Source organism: Chlamydotis macqueenii, chromosome 1 (genome assembly GCF_036417535.1).
Source record: "Chlamydotis macqueenii isolate bChlMac1 chromosome 1, bChlMac1.mat, whole genome shotgun sequence".
NCBI classification, from domain to species: domain Eukaryota; kingdom Metazoa; phylum Chordata; class Aves; order Otidiformes; family Otididae; genus Chlamydotis; species Chlamydotis macqueenii.
The window spans coordinates 101,690,760-101,718,036 of NC_141556.1; the positions used below are offsets into that span (position 1 = coordinate 101,690,760).

General features: G+C 45.8%; 1 protein-coding gene across 5 annotated transcripts in view; it reads left to right on the top strand.

The window, feature by feature from the left end:
- Nucleotides 1-26,395, top strand: part of ILDR2 (immunoglobulin like domain containing receptor 2) — a 44,637-nt gene extending 18,242 nt beyond the window's left edge. The window contains exons 4-10 of one of the 5 annotated variants that reach the window (XM_086763397.1): nucleotides 3,680-3,736; nucleotides 8,282-8,428; nucleotides 9,204-9,380; nucleotides 14,470-14,583; nucleotides 16,374-16,584; nucleotides 17,481-18,171; nucleotides 18,771-26,395. In XM_086763397.1, the coding sequence (XP_086619523.1) occupies nucleotides 3,680-3,736; nucleotides 8,282-8,428; nucleotides 9,204-9,380; nucleotides 14,470-14,583; nucleotides 16,374-16,584; nucleotides 17,481-18,171; nucleotides 18,771-18,806 (1,433 nt within the window). In that variant the 3' untranslated portion in view covers nucleotides 18,807-26,395. Of the gene's footprint in view, nucleotides 1-3,679; nucleotides 3,737-8,281; nucleotides 8,429-9,203; nucleotides 9,381-14,466; nucleotides 14,584-16,373; nucleotides 16,585-17,480; nucleotides 18,172-18,770 lie in introns of all 5 variants that reach the window. The other 4 variants (XM_086763388.1, XM_086763423.1, XM_086763413.1 and 1 more) reach the window with 4 other exon arrangements.
- Nucleotides 26,396-27,277: the final 882 nt, after the last annotated feature.

A 27,277-nucleotide genomic window follows, 5' to 3' on the forward strand; every position in this document is an offset into this window, starting at 1 on the left:
AAATTAGCTGTATACCTACAGCTATTTGTCCTTTGGTGTCTGCTCTCGGACTAGAGCTGCATGTGAGCTGGTGTGGAGATAATAACACACAGGAGGCAAGCTGCATGTCTGTGTCTGCCCATATGTTCTACGTGCGTGTGATTCAGGTGGACGTTATTCATATACACACACGCACACACACAGGCCTATGCAAGAATGGCATATTTTTTGTGTGTGTGCTGGTAAAATAAGGAATATATTTAATATACACGTGGAACCTAATGTAGATCTAGCATACTGTGACACAAGGCATACATTTGTTGCGTGTGTTTGGAGCCCATTTGCGGCATTCAAGACTTACGCCACATATATGTTGTATACATGCCTCTATCTTGTGAGCAGAAAGCATACATGAGCTCTTTCCCCTAACAAGCTACTTGTCAGCAGTTTGGACGCTTAATCCTTCCAGAAAATGAATGCAAAGAATGTAATGAAACTCTCTGTATGTAGATTAAAATGTTGCAATAGACTGATGGCAAGAGTCCTCCTTCAAAGTAGTAAAAAGGGGACAAAAGAAAGTCCAGGGTAAATGTAGGCCCCCTCCAGAAGGGAACTGGTGTCCTGGATACCCAGGACAGGGAGAAGGCTGAGGTTCTCAATGACTTTTTTGCCTCAGTCTTCACCGACAAGAGTTCCTGTCCCACCGCCCAAGCTGTAGAAGGTGCAAGCAGGGACTGCAAGGATGAAGAACTGCCCATTGTACTCGAAGAGCAGGTTCGGGATCATCTGAGGAACCTGAAGGTGCACAAGTCCATGGGTCCTGATGAGATCCATCCTCGGGTCCTGAGGGAACTGGCGGATGAAGTTGCCAAGCCACTGGCCATCATATTTGAGAAGTCGTGGCGGTCTGGTGAGGTCCCCGATGACTGGAAGAGGGGGAACATAACCCCCATTTTTAAAAAGGGGAATAAGGAAGACCCAGGTAACTACAGGCTGGTCAGCCTCACCTCTGTGCCTGGCAAGGTCATGGAGCAGATTCTCCTGGAAACCATGCTAAGGCACATGGAGAGCAAGGAGGTGGTTGGTGACAGCCAACATGGCTTCACCAAGGGCAGATCGTGCCTGACCAATTTGGTGGCCTTCTATGACGGGGTGACGGCATCGGTGGACAAGGGACGAGCAACTGACATCATCTACCTGGACTTGTGCAAAGCTTTTGACACTGTCCTGCACGACATCCTTCTCTCTAAACTAGAGAGACATGGGTTTGATGGACGGACCACTCGGTGGATAAGGAGTTGGCTGGATGGCCGCACTCAGAGAGTGGTGGTCAACGGCTCAATGTCCATGTGGAGACCGGTCACGAGTGGCGTCCCTCAGGGGTCCGTGCTGGGCCCGGCCCTGTTCAACATCTTTGTCGGCGACATGGACAGTGGGATAGAGTGCACCCTCAGCAAGTTCGCCGACGACACCAAGTTGTGTGGTGCCGTCGACACGCTGGAAGGGAGGGATGCCATCCAGAGGGACCTTGACAGGCTGGAGAGGAGGGCCCGTGCCAACCTCATGAAGTTCAACCAGGCCAAGTGCAAGGTCCTGCACCTGGGTCATGGCAATCCCAGGCACAAATACAGGCTGGGCAGGGAATGGATTGAGAGCAGCCCTGAGGAGAAGGACTTGGGAGTGCTGGTGGATGAGAAGCTTAACATGAGCAGGCAATGCGCCCTTGCGGCCCAGAAGGCCAACCGTATCCTGGGCTGCATCAAGAGAAGCGTGGCCAGCAGGTCGAGGGAGGTGATTCTCCCCCTCTACTCTGCCCTGGTGAGACCCCACCTGGAGTACTGTGTCCAGTTCTGGAGCCCCCAACACAAGAAGAACATGGACCAGTTGGAGAAGGTCCAGAGGAGGGCCACAAAGATGATAAAAGGGCTGGAGCACCTCTCTTATGAGGACAGGCTGAGAGAGTTGGGGCTGTTCAGCCTGGAGAAGAGGAGGCTCCGGGGAGACCTGATAGCGGTCTTCCAGTACCTCAAGGGGGCCTACAAGAAAGATGGGGAAAGGCTGTTTAGTAGGGCCTGTTGCGATAGGACGAGAGGTAATGGTTTTAAAATAGAAGGGGGTAGATTTAGATTAGAAATTAGGAAAAATTTTTTTACGATGCGGGTTATAGAACACTGGAACAGGTTGCCCAGAAAGGTGGTGGAGGCCCCATCTCTGGAAACGTTCAAGGCTAGGCTGGATGAGGCTCTGAGCAACCTGACCTAGTCAGGGATGTCCCTGCTCCTTGCAGGGGGGTTGGACTAGATGACCTTTGAAGGTCCCTTCCAACCCTAACCATTCTATGATTCTATGAAATTACCTGAAGAATCAGCATTGTATCTTTTACTAAGGCTTTAGGAGCACCTCATCATGATGGCATTACTGTGAGTACTACACAGCTTTGATGAGTTGCAACTGGTTGTAACGCACTGCCTGCATTCACACTATGTTTGTTATGGCTCTAGCAGGCATCCTTGTGGATTTTTGATCTCTACAGAACCTCTGCGGAAGCTCTGAGAAAAAAGAGACAGTGGGACTTTTATTGTAACATGCTTCAAGGACAGACTAGAGGCCAAGGGACTTGGGATCCAGTTCATTATTGTGTCTGAGTGCTGCTTAGTGCAGGACCTGAAGGGCATGTGGGGAGGTTAAAGGTAGCTTTCTACCACTTCTGCACTGGCTTACCCTTAGCTGCTCCAGTTATATCTACACTATATATCTCTCTTCAGAGTGCAGCTCTCCTACTTTACGCATGTCTTTTAAAAAACCTAGCATGATCCTGGTGCTATATAAAAGAGCACGCAGCGCAGCTGCACATAGGGCTGTTCTGCCAATGCACAGGTGTGTGTAAATTATAGCTGAACAGCATGCGGGATGTTTCCTATGTATTAGAAATATCTCAGACATTCAATGCCAAAGCAAATAGACATCAAACTGCCTTTGGGCTTAGATTTTGTTTGTATTCCTTTTTATTTTTTTTTCTTTTTTCCTTTTGCAAAGTGATTCCACAAGTTTCTACATAAGTCCTTCCTTGGTTGGTTTGCTGTGCTTGAGAGTTGGCCTTTTATAACACAATCTCACCAAGTTGCTTGTGTATCTTGAAATAAGTCACACATACTTGCTTCAAGACTCCTTTCCTGGAGCTGTCTTTGCAGTTGCAGAGCCCCACATGGAGAGCACCACCCATGGGTGTTGGATGCATGTGGCTGACTTGTCAAGGGCCTTGGGTTAAAGATGTTTCACATCCCTCCAACCTACATCAGTACATTTTTGAAGTAAACTAAATCCTTTTGTTTGAGGGCTGTCGTGCATTTCCAGGAGCTTTTTGCATGTGTAGAGTGTAACTCCAGAAAGATTTACCATGTAACCATGCTAAGGGGACCTCCCTCTTATTGTCATTTTGTGCCTGGATCAGAGAAGCTCTGTTCCAGATTCTTTCCCCCTCGGCTCTGCTGAAAAAGATAAAATGCAAGGACACAGAAATGGCAGAAGTGCAGACGCAGACACCAGGCATCAAACGGGATGACATCTATGGTTGATAGGAGTTCACTTAACAGAGTGCAAGTGGGCTGATGAGGAAGGGGACTGGAGGCTAAGGCAGGGGCTGGGGAGTATGTTTTTCTTGCAGTAACCTCTCTCCTTGTTCTCCTCCTGTCTTTTCTAGGCAGGACAGGGCTGCTTGCTGATCTCTTGCCCAGTTTTGCTGTGGAGATTATGCCAGGTATTCAGTCATTTCACCCCTCGATCACCCAGTCCTCTGTCATCTTGTCTGTTTATCCTTCTACAGCATCTTTGTGTGGTGTATGTTTCACTCTTACATATGTTTTGTCTGGGGATAAAAAGGGAAAAGCCTCTTGCTTGGTGGGAAAGGGTTGAGATGTTGCATGTTGGGTTGAGATCTGAGAGAGCTGATGCTGGGACTTGGGGAAGGAATGGCCGTGCTGGGAGCCAATGTGCAGAGATGGTTGATGTCATGCCAGAATCAGCATGAGAGCAGAAATGCCAACACTGCTCAGGGGAGGTTTTGTATCAAGCTCTCTGCACTCCCCCTGCTAGCACAAGGGTAACGCAGCTCTAGCCTGCAAGACCTCGGCAGCCTCGTGTGCCTGTATGGCTTTATGTCAGCTGCTCTTGTGCGGTAGTAACTTCTGCTCCCCAGACCCTATCCTGCGAGTACCGTTATAGCCATCACCACAGATGGTAGCACAGGAGGTGCTAGAAATAGAGCACTGGTTAGCAACCCATCAGTAGCACAGCCCCTCTTGTGCTGCATGGCCAGGGCATATCTAGGTAACACCAGGTGGTTGGACCAGACTTGAAAGGTCTCTGCCCATGATAAATCTCTCACTAGCCAAACTAATTAGAGCCACCAGTTCTGGCACTCCTTGCAGAGGAAACAAGAGGCTGTGCAACAGATTGTCCTTGAAAGGGAAAAGCTGTGAGAACATTTAGCCCTTGAGTCATCTGATCATCCCCTGACAGTGCGCAAGGAGTGTTTCTTTCACACGTTTGTGCAAAAATGCAACTCCACATAAATGTGTGAAGCTATTTTCAAGTCTGTCCTAAGGATGCAAAAGGAGAGAAGGCAGACACTCCCCCACCTCCAGTGTAACCCAGAGCTTCCTGTAAGTTAAGCATGGCAGGAGAGGGACTGATCATAGACATAAGTTGATTCTCTGTTGCCTCACACTTTTTTTTCCCCCCCACTATTTACAGTTTTATTGAATGGGTGTAAAATTCTTAAGTGCTGGCCAGGTAGCTTTCTGGTACCCTCACTGCATGGATATAAGCAACTAGAAAGTGCAAAAGGCAGCTGCAAACCACATTTCAGCTGTTAGCATTGCCTGTTACCTGAATAAACAATAGCAGATGCTTCTGCAAGCACAAAACAGTAGTTTCTAGACAGCAAGGACGCATGGCATTTCAGCTTTGTGGTAATTTGAATCTCAGGGTTACACCGTTGTATCTGGAAGGGCTGTGACAGAAGATAACAGTTGTACTGGAGGAAGTTTAGGGAATCGCAGGTAAAAGTGTTTCTGCATAATGGGGGAGCGGCATGCTCTTTTGCTGACTTCTTAACCTCATCAGGGAAGCAAAGGGTCTAAATTCTTGTGAAGTAAAATCCTTCCTGATTCATAGGTCCCTGTGACTGGGACACTGATGTCAAACATGCACTCCTGGTGCTCAGTGAGTATCTTGCTATGTGCAGTGTACATATTAACCTGACCTCCTTTTATACTCCTAGAACATTTTCAGAAAAAAACACAGATACGCTTAAAATGGACTTGCTGTTTGGTTTTTTCCTGTACCAGGCCTTTTTCCTTTATGGAGTGGTTGTGAACTGTTCACTAATAGGTCTGGAGATCTGACAATGGAGCTTCATTGCATTGCTGTGGCTGACCACTTCTGTCATGCGATACTGTTTAACTTCCTTCTCTGTATCAATGATGGTCATAGAGAATAAGATGAAAACATGACAAAAGAAAAAGCCACAGAGCTGTTGCCCTGCGCAGGTTGGCATAGATGAGGAAGTACAGGACTAGAAAGGATGGTCTGGCTTGCTATCTTTCTTGCTATCCCAAGCGCCATGTAATTTGTCCTTTCCATAAGCTTTGCAAGCTTAAGAGTGGTCTGGGTTTGGCCTCTCTCTCCCATTGGATCACTTTCTTTTATGTGCACCTTTTAGCTTCCATCTACCTTAATCATAGCCTGTTTATGCCCACTTATGTAAGACCTTTAACTATAATGCCTACTTTTCCTCCTAGCATTCATCCTCCTAGCATATTTACAGGCAGCAGCCACATCTGCTCTCGGCCTTCTTTTTAATGGACTAACGCAGCAAGCTTCAGCTCTCGTGCTGTAAGGCAGGCTGTTGAGTCCCTTTATCCCCTCAAATCTCTGCTTTGCATCCGCTCCAACTGGAATTTGTGTTTTCTTGTACAAAGATGACCAGAGGTGTATAACATCAGTAACTTCAGATGAAGTTACATGGAGGTCTTGTATGATGGCATTAATATTTCCCTAACACTACTGGAAATTCCTCCTCTATTGGGCATAGGATTACATTTGCCTTTTTTGTAGCTGTATTGAGTAAGTGGTTACAGTTGTCCTATGATAGAATAGTATGCTGGATCATTTTCTCTTTGTTTTCAGTTGTTTTCAACTAATGAAGTCCTGTTCAGAACAGAAATTGTTCTTAATCCTTGAACGTGTGACCTTGAAAGTATTGTTGCTTACCTTTAAATTCAGTATATTGCTGTATTTCATGTTTCTTGTTGTAGGACCAAAGACAACTGGCCTTTTCTATAACATATCCCAGTCTTCATATTTAGTAACAGTGCTTCTCTACCTCTTAGCCTCAAGATACACTAACACTTTCTTATTTTCTGTGTAAAGGTCATTCATGAAAATGTTAAATAAGATGCTTCCTAGAACCAGCATTTGAGAAACTGTATCAGTAATGTCCTCTCAGCTCTTATGTTTCCATTCATGAATGCTTCCCTCCAGCCATTTCCTTATTCACTAGCTGAATTTTTCTCAGCATATAGTAGCTTCACCAAATAAAATTATTCCACAAGGACCAAAATTATCTGCAAATTTAAATGAAATTGATCTGTTTCAGCCAAAAAAGAAATAAAATAATCAAAAATATAAAACATTTCACTCGACACTTCTGAAATGAAGTGTTTTGATTTGTAAATGCCAGATCTTTCACTGACTTTTTTTTAAAGGCAATTCTAAGTTCTAGATTAAAAATGACATTTAAAAAAGGGAATTGTTTGTAGAGGAGTTAAGGAAAACTCCAGCAAAGCAAAGAATTTTTCTTCTGTTCAGACAGAGTGCTGTGGATGAATAAAAAATGACACTTCTGATTTTTGCATTTTATTAAGAACTATAAAAAACTTCTATTTTGATTGTTCTAAACTCAACATTTTTCCTTGACTTTTCAGCTGAGGAACACAGGTGAGAGATGCACTATTTTTCCAGTGTGATTTTGTACTCACATTGCAATCCTTATATCAATACTTCTTCATCTTAAATAATAACGTACCAGGAGGCCCCTTAGCAAACGCTGGACTTCTGTTCGCAACCAGTGATCTGCTGCTTTTTTTCCTCTGGGGTAAGGCTAAACCCTACCCCACTGCAAAGCAGCCCCATCACTTCTTTCTTTGCTTTCTTACCATCTTTCCAAGGTGGTTCACTAACCACCTCTGTACACCTGGAATCTTTCTCCACAGGTTTTTCCTCAGCAGCAGTTTGACTTCTAGATAGATTGGTCCATCTCTCCGACATAAAACAAATTCCAATCCTTCTATCCATTCAAAGTCTTGAAATTTCTTGGTCTGGATGTGTTCAGTGACCATTCCCTTAGTCCAGGGAATTGCCACGTGGTGGTAGGTGCAGCCCTGTGCGCGCAGTCCCCTGCAAAGCACAGGGTGGCCAGGTGGTGAGCTGAGTACTTCCCTGGTACAGGCTGGACAGCTGCTCCCACCACGGCTGCTGCCGCTGCAGATCTCCCAGCAGTGAAGTCTGAGAAACCTTTTTTCACTCTTTTTCCCGTTCAAACCCCATCCTTTTTTTTTGTGGACCAGCTCTTCTGTGCTCTCCCTTGTAAGGTGTTTTTCAGCCGTTCCCTTTCGAGGCCCAGCAGACATCATCTGAGGCTTCAGTGGGGAAAAAAAATGTGGTTGTTAGGTTTCCTGGCTGGCTGCAACGCCTGAATAGGATGTTCGTTCGGCATATTCAAAAGAATAATTGCATGCGTGGGCCTAGTTGCGAAGGGGCAGGCCTGGCTCATTTACTGGGCTATTTATAGCATTCTTTTTACCATCATTTGTCCCATTAAAACCGGAATGTGGGTAGGGAACAAACACACAAGCAGGGCATGAACATGGCTGGGAAGAATGAGTCTTTGATGAGATCCAAATGCTAACGAAGCACGTCCTGCGGCATTCATACAGGTCTGCCATGAGGCGAAGGGTTTTGTGGTGGGGAACCAGAGTTCCTGCCTATGTGCTGCTCGCCTTTCAGTCAGCCAGAGATGTTGCAGGAAGGAACCGCATTTCTGTAGCTCCATTTCTCACTGTCTTGTGCCATTTCTACACTGACACAGAGGGTGACATAGTCCTAGACCAGCAGGGAGTCCCATTTCTATTCACCTATCTGTTTTGCCCCTATGCTCTCCCCTGGGATGATGATGTTGATGTTTCCTTCCACAGTGAGGTGCAATCCTGTAAGTATCTCCCTTTCTTCCCTTGTTTTCCAGAGTGGGTTTTTGTGGGCCTGGTGATCCTGGGGGCGTTCCTGTTCTTCCTGCTGGTGGGGATCTGCTGGTGCCAGTGCTGCCCACACAGCTGCTGCTGTTACGTCCGCTGCCCCTGCTGTCCTGAGTCCTGCTGCTGTCCCCGGGCATGTGAGTGACCCTGTCGAAGCCTGGTGCAAATCTCCAGCGCTGCTTCTGCTCCCTGGCAGAACAGCAGGAGAATCTGCTGATATTGCTTCCTTTGCCCTGAGTACTTTGCTTAACTAAAGAACAAGTTTTTAGGGAGTGAAGCGTCTGACATATTGGTCAATGGTTGAGCGCTCAAAGTTAATTACAAATGTAATTTCCCAAGCCCTCCCTGCTTTGGCAGCTGTGCCTGCTTCTACAAAGTGTCATGCTCCCCTTTGAAAGTTGTTTTCATGTCAGTGAATGTTGCAGGTCAGAGGTAAGAGCTTTCTGGGAGATTTCTTCCCAGCAATGCAAAGCAGCTGCCCTCTACAACAGTGCAAAGTTCTTGCAACCCAGCAAGGTTCCTGATCAGGCTCAGGCAGATCTGTCAAGTTTCATGAGCCTCATCCCTGCTGCTTGAGTCATCAGTCATTTTTAAAGCTGGACTGCCACTAAATGATGGCAGCGGTAATGCCAGCTATAACACTCTGAATGTCTTTCAGTTGCTGGGCATCTTGCAGTGCTCATCTGACCTGCCATGTGAATTTTTTAAACTCCGCTCAGTGCCCTTTGAGGCTTAGAGAAATTCAGATTGGTCCTTGTCATTTCATTTGTCCATGAAATTTATGATTGGTCCTTGTCCATTTCATTTGATGGGTGGTCACCAGTGTTGGTGATGTGCGAGTTTCAGCGACGTGCTGTGTGGGTCTGTGGGAGTCTGGTGTGATGCTGACTGCTGTTCTTTTTTCTTTTTCAGTGTATGTAGCAGGCAAGGCAGCAAAAGCTGGGTACCCTCCTGCAGTTTCCTCCATGCCAGGCCCATACTACATCCCCAGTGTTCCTGTAGCTGGTGTCCCGTCTCCTGCTGTGCTGATGGATAAGTCGCACCCCCCTCCCTTAGCCCCAAGTGACTCCAGCGGAGGAAGCCAAAATGGTAATTTACAGTGCCAGGCACAGCATTCAGTCCTCCTACTGGGAGCAGGGCTGGGAAAGGGAGGAATGATTGTCACTGACAGAGTGGTATGAACAGAAGAAACATGGACAAACCGCATTTTAATCCTGGCTTTGACAAAGACATTTGCGCCACATGGTCCAACTTTTCTAGTGCCATCAGCACTGTGTCAGTTTGTGGGTGTCTAATTAGGTCAGCAGGCAATGGAAGGCCAAGGTCGTGGCCTGGGTCCCTCTCATTACTGCTGCAAACCTTTACTTGCAGGGGAGAAAAGATGATTTCAGGGGAGCAGAGGCAGTGGCCATTTTCCCCTTAGAGATGTGATGCCTTGCAAGCAGCTCTCTCTTCATAAACTGTTCTTTCTGCCCTCTGTAGGGCACTGCTTGCCCTCTGGCAGCAGTTTTTGCTGTAGCATGTTTTACTGTACCCATGGCATTTTGGGCATGGGGACATGCTCCCTCAGCGTTTCTGCCCAAGAGCATTTAGGGCTGGACGCCCTTCCCTACTGTACAGAAGGCAGTAGGTCACTTATTTTGTTCAGCCTTTGCATTTGTGAAATGTGAGTGATAAGAGGCTTTTAACTAGGAGAAAGTTGTGGATCAGTGTCAGACAGAGTATCAGTATGATGAGTGTTTTGGTGAGGGTCACTTCTCCTGCTGCAAAGGAAGCTGCCATCAAGGAAGAAGAGGGTAGCTATTTAACCACATGCTAGCATTTCAGAATCAGAATGGCTATCTAAATTCAAACATGCTGCAGCAGAAGTGACTCTCACCAATGTAGAGTCACCATCCTGACACAATATGTTTGCCATTGATCTGGCCACGTGTCTGATTTCAAAGCACCGCACTAATTACCAATTGTTAAATTTTCTCATGGCAGTGTGTTGATAAGACACTTCCAACAAGACGAGATCAAGTAGTATAATCAAACACTTAAGCTTTTGGAACAACCCTACATGTCCTTCCGCTGCCCCAGTCAGTATATCAACCTTTCTGGAATTACAATAAGTCTTTTCCTTCAACAATCATACTTTTTCCCCTGCTGAAATGAAAATAGAGCTCTGGAATGGACAGTTTTGAAATAGGAAATAAATCAATCCCTGACCCAAACCAGAACGTATCCAATTCAAAAGCCTTTGTCAGAAAATGATGAACAGCCCAGTGCTTTTTTTTTCTCCTGTGAAAAATGTCACGGCATGTAGAGCATATTGTTGGCCATGGAAACTCCAGGGATTTTTTTAAGAGTCAGATCACAGTCCCAGTCTGCTGTATGTTACTAGCAGAGCACAAATGCAGAATGGAAAACTGTGAATGTGTGTGGCAACCAAATGGAACGGCTCTTAGCATCCCATGTTCATTACACAGAAAGATGTGTTTATTATAGCATCCAAATCAGCTGACTGGACTTAATCCCTCAACTCAGGACTTGACAGGAAATACTACATATTGCAAATAAAACCATTTTTACAGAGTTTTAACTATTGTGGCAAGACAACAGAGGTTCTTAAGCTTTTTTAAATTTTTAATTAATATTTTTTGCAATAACCCGTTAGTCTGGATCATGCACCTGTTGTTCAGGGTGTTCCTTGAACTGTGGAGCTAAGGAAGGGTGATACCCTGCACCCTGTTCCTTTTCTCTTAAGGTCCTCCACAATGCCAGAATATCCCCTAATTACAGGCTGCAGAAGAGAAAACATGATGTGGCTGTTCCAATGTACTTATTTGCTGGTTGGCCAGACAGCAAGCTAAACAAAACAGGTAACGGTTGAGTTTATAATAAAGGCCTTTTCTCAGAAGGAGCACTGATTATGGTCTCTGTGTCCTCCATGCAGCCAGCATAGGTCTGATCTGAAACTTGGTATCTTTGAGACTTAAACCTTTCTGTCAAGTTTGTTTAAAAAATGGGATCCGAAGCGCTGGGGGACAGAGACTAGAGGATTCTGTAATCCTGCCTGCCAGGCTAAAAAGACAGCCTTTGCCCTAGATAGTTTCTGTGCTTGTAAATGACCCCTGTGAGGTGATCTAGTGAGCAAACTCAGGCATGAGGATATTTAGAAAATTTGTCTAGGGTTACAGAAAAGCCATGTGACAAAGCTCCAGTGAAGCCTAGGAACTCCCATCTTAGACTTAGGGCTGAACAGGAAAAAACAAAAAAGGTGTCAGCTCTCTTACGTAGAAGAGTGTTGGCAATACATAAGTTAGGATGTGTGCTCTATTTTAAATGCAGTGGTTGTCTGGAGACTCTTGCATAGATTCCTTAAACCATGTACACGGGAAGCTTTTGATCTGAGAGCTGGACTCCATGTCTTTAATATGGGAAGTGTATAAGGATAGGAAATAATTTACTTCCTAACTACACTTGTCTGAAAAAAATAGTAGTGCTGTTCTTTCTAGGAAGGGAAAGAGCTTGCAGTTTTGGCTGACTTGGTTCCACCCACAGAAGAATTAAAAAAGTATCCACAGTTAAACACAAATTAAACATCAGAAATTTATGAACTGTTCGGGAGAAGAAAATACAGTCTAATGGGGAAGAATGTTCCATTCCCTTTGACTTCAGTGAATGGTTCTGGACAAGTGGTTAACATCTCTGCATCTTCATTCACTGATAATTAAGATGGGCCTAAAAATATTCAGACCTTGTTAAAGGGTTATGGTGATTTACAGATGAAGAAGAGTGTGAGGAGGCAGCAATAATATCTCTGGTTCTCACATGAAGGAATAATGGAGATTTAATAAGTTGAACATCCAGTATCATTGTGAGAAGTATTTAATAAATAAACATACAGACACAACGTGCTTTATCTATAATGGAAAACAATTTTTATGAGCTCTTCACGGTCATCTTTGCAGATTTAATTACAAAGTTAATTTCTAGATGCTTACAGAATTAACCAAGAAATTCATTTTGTTTTTGATAAATAGCTGCAATAGCAAGTCAAGCATGAAGCTAGCATGAAGCCTAGCTAATTCTCCAGCAGTTCCAGGAGCTAGAGATGTTGCCCAACTAGATATTTGGCATGGCCTCAGCATGCATAGTGGCTCTAGGGAGGCAGAGTCTGGAAGCTGTCTGTTCAGGTTCCCCAGAGGTCAGAGTAATTTCAGCTGCTGGTTGTTTGCTGGCCTGTGTATAAATGAGGTGCTGAGCTCCTACTAGACACATTAGAAGAAAGAATAGCAAGAGGCCTCTTTCCTGGCAAGGTACTAGGCAGAGGTCAGCCACAGTGGTGAAGTGGAGAACTCGCTTTGCTGTTGTTCATGCAGCGCAGCCGGAGTCATCGCTTCTGAGGCCAGTTGGTCCAGCCCCTCTTTATAGCAGCAGCCTCACTTCAAGAGATGTGATGGTCTTCCACTTTGGAAGGCAGAGGCAGGTTTCCTTGTGTTTGATAAATCACTATGTGCATTTGCAGACATTCGTGGGGATAATAAAACACAGCAGAACTCCAGAATGCTGTCAGCTGAGCTATCTGGACACATGTTGAAAGCAGGACTCCGATAGACACAAACCATGTTTTAACATCTAATACCGTTTCCCATGTACAGATAACAAAAGGGAATATTTCAAGATGTAGTTACTTAACTTACATGTGCACAGTCAAAACCCACAGTACAGCACTTTCTCCTGAAGCGATCTGCAGGATTATTACAGGAATCATTCTACCCATTTCTATGGCACAGCCGTTTCTGAAGCAGAGCATGGTTATTTAATAGTGCACAGACACACGCACAGCAGTTTAGGACAGAAAGTGCCTAAGAATACCTCTGCCAAGTCCTTGTTCAGCCCACACAGTGCCTACTATGCAGCGTACTACTGAACCCATATGTTAGTAGCTTGATATATCGGGGTGTGGGATAAAACAGAACAGGTTGGCTCAAAACCACTATCCAAGTATTTAAATTGTGCAGCAAGAGGAGTGCTCATGCAACACTGCAGTGTTCACACAAGGGAACATATTAACCCCGTGCGAGGCAGAGAGGTTCTGTTTTTGTAGTGCTACGTGAATTGTCCTCACAACAGTTCTCTAATGAGGCTGAATTTAAGGGTTGTAGTCCTTTTTTGTACTTAGCCCTGTGTTTCTGTCAATCTTGAAATGGCCCCAGGCTGAGACCTTTCTTAAATAACCTACTATAAAATCCTTATTTTCTTCAAAGTGCTGATAGGTGGAGTTCTCTGCTTGCTGACTGTAGACCTGCCTTGAGGTAGTCAGGCTGTTCATAGGTTTAGCAGGTTAACTGCCAGTTAGAGCTGCTGTGGCTCCAGGTGTGTAGGGGCTTCTTTTCTACACACAGAAATGTGGAAAAGCCAAAAAAGCTGTCCAGACTTCCCCTGCAAATGGAGTAATCCCAGCAGTGAAGCACTTAATGTATGTGTGAGACCTGTCTTTTCTGTAAAATACAGCATGTAAAGAATGCCAGAGTTTCACAGTCACTTAGTGACCTGACTGGCCCCATCACTGGATTCAGTATAAATCTCAAAGCAGTGTGATGTGCTTTCTGGGACTTGCAGTGTTTCCTTCTGTATTCTCTGGAGCTTCTCCTACCACATGCTCTTCAACCTGTGTGAGCAGAATTCACAGGGATGGGAGGGTGGAGTGGTCCTGCAGAGTGACAGCTTCCAAATGCTCAGCCACCTGCTTCCCCTGCAGACTGAGCGCTTACGGCCCCTGCTGTATAGAGGAAGCCTGATTTTCTGGGTCTGCTCTCATACCATGACGAATCCTTTCTGTAGTGCTGAGGAAGGGGAAATGAGTGCTGCTTTTCTCTCTGCCGTCCTCTGTGGGAGGTGGAATCACTCTGTGGCAATGACACCACTTGATGCATTTTGTGGTACAGATTGGGCATTTCCAAACCATTTTTGCTGTTACTGCAACCTTTATAAACGATGCAGCCACTCACAACTTCACATCCCACATTGTAGACACATTTCTTCTGAAGCAAGAACTGACTCACTCTGTTTTAGAAGATGCAGCCTACCTGCCTGCAGACGTGAGCTCAACTATAGAAGAAATATTGTCAGAGAGTCTCCTTGGACTTAAATGTGTTTTCCTTTCATGCTTTTCTTTCTTCCCTAGCAGTGCGCAAAGGGTACAGGATCCAGACTGACAAGGAAAGGGACTCCATGAAGGTGCTGTACTATGTCGAGAAAGAACTGGCTCAGTTTGACCCAGCTAGGAGGATGCGAGAACGATGTAAGGAACAAGCATGGTTTGATTGTTTTTTTTCACTGACCTGAATAAGACTCTGAAAATTCATAGTTAAAAGTTCACTGGCTTTGCTTTTGAGCCAGCCTCTAGGATATGATGTCCAGGATATGGTACTTGGGGCAGATAAAGTCTAGATTTTAGGCATCTTCAGGTATGTTCTGATTTTAAAGATCTGCTGCTTACCTAATAATCCGTAATTAGAACAAAGTGTGGTAGATGCAAATGCTCAAAAATTGTCCACTTGGATAATTGAACTTTTGGATCATCAGCATTTGAAAAGCCAAGTCCATGTTCATGCCTTCTGCAGACTGTGATGTGATAATAGCTGGGATGTTGTCCTCATAATTTCTATATGTCTCACAGTGTGGTGCCTGTAAATTCCCAGCATGGCAAAATAGCGGAGGGATGATTTTACTGAAGGCATGTTTTGTGGGCTGCAATGATCACAGTGCGGTTTGAGGGATGCAGAAAGGTAGTTTGGAGTGGCTGTTGCCCTGAAGAAGGAGCAGGGACTATAAGAAGAATTCACAAAAACAAGGGATTGTCAGGTTTTGTGATGCTGGTCAACATAAGATCAGAGCTGGTACGTGCATCAGTATGGACAGCTTGTCAGTCAGAAAACTGCAGATGAAGGGGAGGAACATGGTGAATAAGGACATGATGCAAACTCAGAACTGAGCTTCTGTGTGGAACTCCTCACTGTCTTCCAATAGCCTCTTGCGAGCTGTATTTCCCCGAATAAAGGCTGAGGCTGCACTTGATGGGTGTCAGAAGACAAACCCAAGTGAGGATCTGTCCACATTTGGAGGCAGAGGTGCAGTTACGGGACAAGATGTGTCCCTGGGGGGGGCTTGCAGTGCTGCTCTTTGTCCTTTAGCTGTTCTGTGTGGAGGACAGCAGCAGGCTAGAGGCTCAGTTCCTCTGGGTGACATCTGACTCAAGCAGAGCTAACCCACATTAGGCACTGGTAGAGGCTTACTTAAAACAGATGCGTGAGATCCTGCAAATCAATGAAGGTAAGGGCTTTAGGGAATGACAGTACATCAAAGCTCTGTACAGATTAGGCATAACTAACAAATTATATGTACTCCTAAAACAGTCATTGCTGAGCACACTTTCTTCTCCACCCACAAGATTTACTATAAAAAGACCTCTCCAGATTGGTATGTCAGGACTCCAGATGTCAATGTGCTTGACGGGGTAGAGACTGACAGTGATTCAGACAGTCTCTTACATTTTCCTTAATCTTTTTTTGAGGGGGTTGTTTTTGTTTTAGCTGGGCAAGTCAGGCCAAATCCAGAACCAGCCTGTCTCACACCAAGAAAAGGGGAGGTGGCACAACTGCTGTGATGATGTTCCACCAAGTGCAGTGCCCACTTTGCGAGGGCGGAGAGCTCACATGTATTACTGAAGCAGGGCTGAGGGGGGATTTCTGCATGAAGGCTGAACTCAGTTATCTGAACACAGGCATCTGATGCCAGTTGCGGTACCCTTAGAATATCACACCTGGCTGCCCCCTACCAGTTCAGAAGACCTGTAGGTCTAACAGCAGCTTGATGTCCAAACTGAGTCCCAGGGGTCTTGGGCACAATCAGTCAAAGGTTTGGAGAAGGGCCCTGGATTCCATTTTGATTTTTTCCTAATGGAGAGCAGCTCAGCTTCTTTCTGAAAAAGCTGCAGCTGGGCTCACCACAGCCTTCATGTCCTCTCCTCCCCTCTCATATATGCTATCAAGTGATGCCTGTCTCATTTCTTTTCTGCAACCTCCCCTGCAGATAACAACACCATCTCTGAACTCAGCTCTTTGCACGAGGATGACTTGAACTTCCGGCAGCCCTACCGTCAGGTGCGAAGGAAACCTCTGCCTCCTGCGGGGGACCTGGATGGCGATGCAGAATACTGGGCAGGAGTGATTGGCGGGGGCAGCACGTCAAGATCACAGGCTGTCTCTGACTACAGAGATGAGCGGGACAGTTTCCGGCACAGGTGAGGAATGCTGTGTTGGGAGGCAGCTATCTCTGGCAGATTAGTAAAGAAAGGAGAAGGGACAGATAGACTGCTAGCTTTTCTCCATTTCTTGCTGCTCTGGTTCTGCTTAGCAGGACAGTAGGGTTAGAAAGAAACATGAAATTTGGCAATGTCATTAGAAGAGGTCAGGAATCAATCTAATTCCCACAAGTCTGCTCAAGACTACCCAGCTGGGCAAAGCCAGATACCAGCCCTATTCCAGGTGGGATGTAAAAATGAGATCAATAGGAAACCAAACCACCCTTCCCAAAGTGCTCTTGGGAGATTTGTACCTGAGCTCGCACTTCCCAGTGCTGGTGTGCATATCAGGAATCACACCTTGGTGTTTTAGTGCAGCAAGAGCTGTACTCCAGGCGTAGAGGACTGGCACTCTGGTGCCTAGAAGAGAGACATCACATCCTTCCCTCACATATCAGCAGCCCAGTCTCCCAAAAGCAACGGCAGGGATTTCTTTCCCTCAGTAGAGGGCTGTTGTGCCAGTTCACTCCCTTTAAACCTGCTTCAGAATTGCCCTCCTGTGAGTTCTGTAGCCAGGTTCTTGGGTTTTCCCAGCAAGACATAAACCTTGGAGAAGCAAGTCCAACCCTGCATGCTGGAGGACAAGAGAGGTGCACTGTGGAGTTAAAATTAGACATGTAGAGTCCAAGCGATCCACACTAAGGTGCCTTTACAGTCAGCAGAGAGAAGCAGGGATATGTAGGATATGATACATCTCTTCCTGCAGCAGATGATGAAAACAGATCAGATAATTCATGTCCCAGGAATGCCTGTGTAGCTCCATTGCCTGTGAAGGCAGCTGAGGGGATGAGTGCAGCTGAATTGTGCCCTCTAACACTATCTCTTCCCTCCTCCAGCCAGCAGAGATCCAAGTCTGAGATGTTGTCCCGTAAGAGTTTCTCTGTGGGAGTGCCAGCTGTCTCTATGGACGAGCTGGCAGCCTTTGCGGAGTCCTACAGCCAGCGGACCCGGCGAGCAGACAGCCAGGAAACTCGGCGTTTTGAGCGGTCAGAGTCGCACGGTGGCCGCAGCGGAGGGCTGCACCACCAGGATAGCTCCATGGAGGAGTACTACACCAAGCGTAGCAGAGGGAACCGAGAGCCGTTGACAGACTCGGATCGGGGCTGGTCATATAGCCCACCCCGGAGACGGGCCCACGAGGAGAAGCACTTGCCCAGGCTGGTGAGCAGGACGCCCGGAGGAAGCCAGAAATACGATCACTCCTACCTCAGCAGCGTCTTGGAGAGGAAATCTCGGAGCTATGATGAGAGCGGTGACCATAGTGAAACCCCCTCAAAGCTGAGCTCGCAGGCCAGCCAGAGAGGAGGGGGAACATATTATGCTTGGTCACCACCCTCTACCTACAAAGCTGAGAAGTCACAGCAGCAGCCGCAGCAGCCGCCACCACCACCTGAGCAGGAGGAAGGGGAGGACACCCTGCCCCCATACAGTGAGAGGGAGCTGAGCCGAGGCCCTTCGTACAGGGCCAGGGAGCAGGCCTACCTCAACGCCTCTGACAAGAAGAGGAAAAAGGACTCCAAGAAAACAGTGAGGCCATGTCTGATATTCCTGATCCAAATAAGCTGAGCGGGGAGCCACCAGGCTGGCTGGGGTTACTAACCAGAGGTTAGGGGCAGGGGGTTCTCCAGGAGGATTTAGGGTTTAGGAGGATCGTGGCAGGGAAGGGAACTTATCCAGGGCTTACAGAAATTACAGGGCATTGCTTTGGCCTTGATCCTTGTTAAGGAAGGGTTGAGAAGTTCTGTTCTTCTGAACTGGGACAGGGCTAGTAGCAAGGCACGGTGTAAGAGACCTCAGGTCTTTCTGAAAGGGGTGATATGACGGACTTCTGGAGGGGGGCCATGGATGCCGAGGGCATTCCTCACACATCTTGCCTTAGTGAGGACTGGTGAGTTAGGTCGTTAGGGAAGGGGAGTTGGCTGAAGTCAGTTCTGTGGGGGAGACCTTGTCGTTAGAGGAGCTTGGCTGTTGGGCCTGAGCTTAAGTGGCATGTGTGAGAGAGGAAAGAGGTATGAGCGGGCAAGGCTCTTGCTGTTTGGTTGTGTCTCTGTCAAAGCTACATCTATCTCTTTGTCCATTCCATGGGTACTTTCCTGTTGACATTTCTCTTCTCTCTGTCCTCACAGAACGATTTCCCAACGAGGATGTCCCTTGTCGTTTGAAGCTGTTGTGGACATGTCATGTTGGTGGGCTGGATACCATGAGGTGACTGCGGTTGAAAAGATGGAAGGGCCACAAGCAAGAGGTCTCTGTGAACCTTCGCAGCCACCAGCCATGGACTCTTGGTTTCAATTGTTTGTTTCATCAGGGGAGCAGAGGCTTTCATAAGAGACAGACTCCCATGAACAGCACTCAATCTCAGAGGCTCTGGGAGTCTGCCAGGAAAATGAGGCCAGGGCTGTCTTTGGCACCCTGCTTTCCAATGCCCTTCATTCTGCGCTGGAAGGCAGCCACGTCCCTACTGCCCCTGCAGCCCTGAACTACAAGGAAGGCTGCCTTCGTGCCTCTTGCCCTGTCTGATGTTCAGAGAGAGGCCTGCGTGCATACCTCTTGCTCTCTCTGTCTCCTGAGTTCTCTGTTTGGATTAAATATTGTCTCCATACTTAACTCAGAGCCTTTTCTGTGTCATCCCCATGCTGGGAGGAAGCCTTGTTCTTACAGCTGCAGACTGCCACCAGCTGATGGGGCCCTAAATGGTGAAACAAAGTCTACATCCTTTCAGACACTGTAGAAAAGGACTGATGAGGTGTTACTTTGGCAAGGGCTGAACCAAGAGAGAGAGACGATTATGGGCTGGTTTGTTCAAGATATTTAGTTTTGTTAATTGTGTGATGAGAGTTGCAGGTGAGATTGATGTATTGTTTTGAAAGTGGATCAAAGTAGCTTTTATTGTGATGAGAGCATGATGTGTTTTTTCCCCCATCCCTAACTGTGATTTGTTTTGATACAGTTGCATTTTCTTGCAGCTGAGCTATGACCCTGTAGAGTTTCAAGCTAGAATATCTAGTCCACCATATCGTAAGCAGTGCTCTAGCCTTGCTGGTGCTCTGCTTCCAGCGCCACCAGTCATCTGCCTAGTGAGTGGCCTTTTTGTTTTAAAGAAGCAAAAAGGGGAAGATCTCTGAGGGCAGCCACAGATCTTCATTCTGTGCTGCTGGTATTACTCCTTTCTGGTCATTGTTCCCAGACACTGAAGAGAGCAGTAACAGCAATGGAAAAATAGCCCTGTGGATGAACACAAGCTTTGATAGTCACCTTTTTCACTTACAACCATTTCATTCACTTCAGTTGTGACATGGTTTTAGTGGCTGCTGTCTCAGGAACATCTGAATTTAGAACTGAGTGCTTCACACCATCTGGAAGGCTGACATTCTGGTTTTCTTAGGGTTTAGTGCAGTCATTTCTGTAATTTTTAGTTGCTAAAATCATAATGTGAAGGAAGGTGATGGGAACATTTTAAGGTCCAGTATCTTGATCCCTATTATGCCTAGAAACAATTTAGTCCCCTATTGTGCTGTGGACATTGTCAGCCTCTGAAATGCCATCTCTGTTGTTACTCTTGAAATTTGGGGATCTTTCTGGCCTCAGGTGCTCACCCTGGCAATACTGTTTTGAACATGAGATTTATTATCATCACTGCAGTTCTCCATAAAAATGATAGATTCATTTCTGTATTACTCCTGTGCCAGATCAGTTCACCAGGAATGATCAAGGGAGAGGAAGAATAATCTCCATAGATTTGATGACAGTGCAGTTTTCATGCTAGAAGGTGAGTTGATGAAAGGATGGCTTTCTTCTCCCGCGATCCTCTACCGATGGCTAGTAGTTTTAGAAATTCCAGTCCTTGGTCTTCCTTGCCAGAGAAGGATTAGCCTGCAGGGGCATACAATCATGGAATCACAGAATAGTTTGTACAGGAAGGGACCTTTAGAGATCTTCTACTTACAGCTCCCTGCCATGAGCAGGGCCATCTTCCACTAGATCAGGTTGCTCAAAACCCCATCCAACCTGACCTTGAACATTTCCAATGATGGGACATCCATGACTACTTGGGAACCTCTGCCAGTGTCTCATCACCCTCATAGTAAATAACTTCTTCCTTATATCTAATATAAATCTACATACTTTTAGTTTAAAACCATTGCCCATGCTAAAAAGTCTCTCTCCATCTTTCTTATAAACCCCCTCTACGTATTGGAAAGTCTTAATAAGGTCTCCCTGGAGCCTTCTCTCCTCCGGGCTGAACAGCCCCAACTCTCTCAGCCTGTCCTCATAGGAGAGGTGCTCCAGCCCTCTGATGGTCTTTGTGGCCCTCCTCTGGACCTGTTCTAATAGGTCCATGTCCTTCTTATGTTGGGGGCCCCAGAGCTGAATACAGTACTACACGTGGCGTCTCACGAGAGCGGAGCAGAGGGGGAAAATCACTTCCCTCAACCTGCTGGCCACGCTTCCTTTGGTGCAGCCCAGGATACAATTGGCTTTCTGGGCTGCAAGCACTCATTGCCAACTCCTGTCCAGTTTTCATCTACCACTATCCCCAAGTCCTCCGCAGGGCTGCCCCAAATCCTTTCATCCCTCAGCCTGTGTGGATACTGGGGGTTGCCTCGACTTGGGTGCAGGATCTCTCCAATTTAGAGACAAGGATGTTGTGTGGGACTGTGACAAAGGCCTTACAGAAGTCAAGGTAGATGATGTCAGTTGCTCTTCCCCTTATCCACCAACGCAGTCACTCTGTCATAGAAGGCCTCCATTCAGTCAGGCGCAATTTGTCCTTTGTGAAGCCATGCTGGCTGTCTCTAATCAACTCCCTGCCATCCATAGCCATGACATAGCTTCCAGGAGAATCTTTTCCATGATCTTACTGGGCACGGAGGTGAGGGTGACTGATCAGTAGTTCCCAGGGTCCTCCTTTTTACCCTCTTTAAAAATGGGTGTGATGTTTCCCTTTTTCCAGTCACTGGGGGCCTGACTGCCTGAGTGCCATGACTTCAAATAGGGAGAGCGGCTTAGCAACTACATTTGCCAACTACATGCCAACTACATCTACTTGTATTATGGCTGGAGAGACTAAACTTTAAGTATTTTCATCTTTTCTCATCTTTAATGCATGATCCTGGGAAAATCACAGCACAGTTTACAAGAGGTAGCAGGTGGTTGCCATCTGAGGTCTCCATGGCCTTGAGAAGTCTACAGAGCTACACTACACGTTACTTTAAATTAAACATGTCATCCCTGACATATGATGATACCAGCAGCAAGAAACGTTGATGTTTTGTTACTCTGAAAACCTTGGGAACCCCTATGCTGCAAATTTCAAGGGAGTTTAGCCTGCTGTCTTTTCCATCAGACATCCAGCAGACCCAGAAATTTGAAAGTGCATAGAAATTTAGAAATACATAGAAATTTGAAAGTGCATCTGCAACAATGACTATGTCAGAAAGGGGCCAAACCAGCGATTTAATAGTCTCTGAATACCTGTATCTTTTAAATCGTATGAAAGCCAGACCGTCACAATCTCCTTTCGGTTACATCTGTCCCTTATCTCGGTCACTGTAGTTTATTTGAACAAACACTCAGGAATGAAGTGTGTGTATTAAAAACACAAGCCTTCCCCTCATTTTGTTTGCTTGATGCTGCTACTTTAGAGCATTTGTACACTATGTGTAAGAAGTTGCCATTTAAGTATCTAGCTTATAAATAATACAATTAGCTTGCAACTACTTAAGACAACTATTTTAATTGTAGAAACAACTGTTCGTAAGGACTGTCCAACATTTCTTTTGAATCCAAGTACCTGGAAAAGTATTGAAGATTTTATGACTAGTGATTCTAAGAGTTTTACCAGATGATAAAAATTTCAGCCTAAAACAAAAAAGAGCAGGTCTTAATTCCCTGAAGTCAGATCTGGCCAGTAGCCATCAGTTGGCTCTGCCTTTACTCTAAAATTTTAGATTTCATATCTCCCTATACAAATCTGAAGGCATTTTCAGTTACCTATAGTGTCTGTCCTCAGGCCGTCTTTATTTTTCCCATTAGAAATGCGTCTGCAGCAGCACCAACCGGACCAAATCAGAAAGTGAGGGGTGACGTAGAGCAGGGCTTCCATCTCTATAGCTACACAACCCTAATGACCCGTGACTTTTGCAACAGAGAGGAGCAGGGAGCCAGAGGCTGATGGAGAGGCTGAGAGGAGCCTTTTATTTCAGAAAAGAAGTTATGGTTTGTGTCTGCGCCATCTTGCAGAACACCTGCAGAATACTGACGCTGGAAGATAATGAGCCTGATTATTATGGGGTCTCAAATTATAAAATTTCCAGTGATCAATTTTTATTGCTGGCATAAAATTAAAATGCTTTTCATATAGGATGTGCATGTCTGGGTCATGTCAAGGACACATATGGTTGTGTGGCCTTAAGATGAAGCATCACAGCAGTGATGTGCTAAGAAGAAAACCAAGATGATGAGTGAATCTTGTAAAAAAAAAAAAAAAAAGAAAAAGAAAAAAAGCCCTTAGTGCAACTGCAGGATCAAGCATCAGTGGTGAATTTGGCAGTGCTGTCAAAAATGTGATCTGGGCTACTGAAAAAAGTTTTGACATAATGGAAAAAATAAAGACTATAAGGAAAATTTTTTTTACAATAAGGGTGGTAGAACATTGGAACAGGTTGCCCAGAGAGGTGGTAGGTGCCCCATCCCTGGAAATATTCAAGGCCAGGTTGGACGGGGCTCTGAGCAACCTGATCGAGTTGCAGATGTCCCTGCTTCTTGCAAGGGGGTTGGACTAGATGACCTTTAAAGGTCCCTCCAACCCAAACCATTCTATGAATGATAAAATAAACACCAATGGTAATGACTTCTCAACAATCCCATTATTCCTTTACACTGTAAAAGTTCCAGGGAGTGACTTCAGTGTGATATCCTCAGACCACTCCATTTCCACTGAAATGGTAAATTCACAAAACTAGCACTTTGAATACTTAGAAATATTGAGAAACATGTATCACCTGAGCCAGGCAGCCAGAATTATTCAGGTCTTTGTGCTGGCATATAATACAGGGGACTGGAACTGTAAGCATCCTAGCCTTTGTTGCTGTTACTAGGTCAGAGATGTTCATTAGCAGCGTGTCGCAGGCCCACCTCACCTTCCCTGCAGCCGGCTTTAGCAGCTGCGTGTGCCGAGTTTCCCCGAGATGTCCCAGCTCAGCTCCTGCTGTGACGTCTGGGTCCCTCTAGCTCAGTGCATTGTGGTTTTCATTCTAGCCTGGGACTCCGGGTACCTGCTGCCCGTGGATCAGCAGTTACGCTGCTTTTCTGACCTTTTCCAGCAAGCCTGCTCTAGGTGGGCAATACTCGTTCACCTGTAACAGAAATAAAATAAATGGTTTTGTGATTACCAAAGACACTTTTACATGCCAGTCCTCTCCAGAGAGTTACCTAAAACTGGCCAGAGAAATTTGTGGGAGGGAGTAGCAAAGGAAGTATTGGGCATTGCAGGATGGAACTGGCCTTTTGCGGGGAGGAGAGAAAGGGCATTCTCAGAGCAATTTTTTCAGGGAGTTTCAGGAGAGTTAACCACATAGGGATGTCACCACTGGGGTGTGACCAGCTTCCTCCAGTAAGAGTGATCTGACATTGTGCAGAAGAGCTTTGCCTGGTCAAGTTGCCAGCCCACTCCTACAGCTCCAGGTTGTCTTGAGCAAAGTAACTGCTAACTCTCCATATACTCAAAGAGGACGGTGTCTCTTTTGACCCAAGGTCCCTCCCAAAGCTTCTCTGAAGAGATGCAGGACAGCCCCTGGGCTGGACAAATATGGATCCCTGAGAAGGGGCAATCACAAAACATTTAGAAGTCAAACCTTACCACAGGCCGTTACAGGTACATAAACACACCACCAGTCACAGTTGTTTATCATGCCTGGGCTATTCTGAAAATAAATTTAATGTCATGGAGATTGTTTTGCTGAGAAACCGCTTGGAGCTATCTTCCGTTTTCTCCAGGGAGCTTTCACACAGGGTTGTGGGTGGGGATCTGTTCCCTGTCCCCAAGTACAGGGTTTGGGACACGTGGAAACAGATGCTAAAGGGGCTTTTAGCTCATTTCTTGACTGGGTCCAGGAGCAGAGACCTTTGGCGTAAACCAGATGTTGCAGATCTGACTCTGACTCTGGAAATCTGGGGTACAGCATCTCCATTGGGCTGTACTGCCCATATGTGTATGTGCTTTCTACAACAGCTGTGACATTGAAACCACCCTCGTCGTCATTTGGGGCTCCTAAAGCCCCTTTTCCATTGCCTGGGAGATCAGAAGAGAGATCCATTATGTAATACGACAGGATGGCTATCATTTTGTTACGATCTGAAAAACGCTAGCTGGATTACCAGCATTAGAAACAGAAAAATCTTAAGAATAAAGTTAGCTACTACTAAAGGAAAGAATCTGCCGGGATTCCCACATGAATTCTCTTGTGAACTTTATAATTGCTTTTTGACATTCACCCCTGCCCGCATGGGGGCCTTTGCCAGGAGCGACCTTCACCTCCTCTCCCTTTCTGCCTGTCATTTTCTGTCATGCTTGTACTCCCTCTCTGACCCCTCTGCTGTCCTTGGCCATTTCCAGTTAACCTTCAGCGCTGTGCCTAGGGGTTCCAGTCAATTTAGGTGTAGAGTGAGTGGCATTTTGTAAAAAGACATTTTTACCCCCTATAAAAGCAAAAATTACAGAATACAAAAAACAAAACCCCAAGCCCTCCAGATATTCTCTCAAGCCCAAACAGGGATGTTACTGGAAACATTTTAAAAATTAAAGCTGAATGTAATTTCACAATGAGTACGTATTGGTTTCAACCCCAGGGCAGCTGTAGTCAGAGCTCTGAAGGGTAAACAACAGAAGCAAAGGCATTCAGTTTGCATTGCGCTTGGTGAGAGCGGTGGCAGAGAGAAGCAGCATTTCAGGAGTCGCAGAAAGCAAATGGGATTCCAAGATGCTATGAGTTACCTCTGAGTTTTAAAGTATGAATTAGAAGTTGACAGGCTCATTTTAAAGCAAAACTCAATTCAAGGAAATGGCAAGGTTTCAGTCTCTGATGCCTGGTGGTGGCTCTCCACCACACCTGCTCATTTTATATAGAAATTTTTCTTTTGTTGTTCTGCCAAGCCTCTACTAGTGCTCTGAGAACAACATGCCCTCTCTGCCCCAAGCACCAAAATAAACTTGGAGGTGAAAGGGGCCTCTTGTGCATCCTTGTCCCAGGCAGACAGTACGCAGGGAACCAACACCGTCCCCATCGTGCATCCCAAGAGCATCACCTTCAGTTCTGTTTGTACAAGCTACACAGCCCGGAGACTCAGGGCTGAGAGCTAGGTGCCCGCTGTTGCTGACTGTCAAAAGCCCCAGCCCAGGGGAATAGTGCTCTTGCTGTTTATCAGTGAGCTGGGTTTTTTTTCTGCTGCTGTTGCTCACCCCCAACAGCCATTTTCCCCACATTGTGCAGTGAGTGAGTGGCTTTCTTTGCTGTACTCGGCTGTGGTTATTTTACTTAAATTGCCCTTCCCTCCTGTAATGAATTTATTTTCAAAATGGGGAGGGGAAAGGACATAACAATACTCTGTATAATGACAATACAACACTTTTATAGCTTTTTGGGACACATCCTCATCCCCAATTACCAAGCATTATACATTTGCCATGCTTGCAGTTTCGAAGTTGTTGCTTTTGAGTTGTCACCATGGAGAATAAAAGCAGGAAAAGCTACTGCCAATCTGCCTTTTTATTATCCTGCAGGCAAACAGTTTGCCCACATATTGCTAAGAAATAAGCAGTTCACTCAAGCCATTTTCAGCTCTTTTTTGATTAATGGACAATAAACCAAATGTTTTCCAGTGAAGCAGCAGAAGCCTTCATAAATTTCACACCTAGCTCACAGGAGAACATATACAAGCACATACTGCCCAGCCTCCTTTCATGCAAGAAATCCTAGAAGTACCCCATGGAGCCACACAACTTCACAGACAGGAAAAACTCTCCCATAGTTTTGCAGACTTAAAAATTTTTCCCTGTGGATTTTATTGAGATACTTTATCTTTTTTTTTCTAGAGATGCGTTCTATGCTTTTGGCAGTTTGACCCCTTTGTGCTTATGTCTGCAGTACTCTGAATTGTTTTGCCTCTCTCCTAAACAAGTAACTTCATTCAGATCCTGTCTCTATGTTATAAATAATGAATATGGATTCTCTCACTGCTTGCAGATGTAATCCGAACAGCATTTACACGTTCTGATCTGCATCTGCTAGGCATCCTCAGCAGTCATAGAATCATAGAATAGTTTGGGTTGGAAGGGACCTTTAAAGGTCATCCAGTCCAACCCCCCTGCAAGAAGCAGGGACATCTCCAACCAGATCAGGTTGCTCAGAGCCCCGTCCAACCTGGCCCTGAATGTTTCCAGGGATGGGGCACCTACCACCTCTCTGGGCAACCTGTTCCACCACACTCATTGTAAAAAAAAAAAAGTCTTCCTTTTATCTAGTCTGAATCTACCTCCTTCTATTTTAAAACAATTACCCCTTGTCCTGTTGCAACAGGCTCTACTGAAGAGTTTCTCCCCGTTTTTCTTGTAGGCCTCCTTTAGGTACCGGAA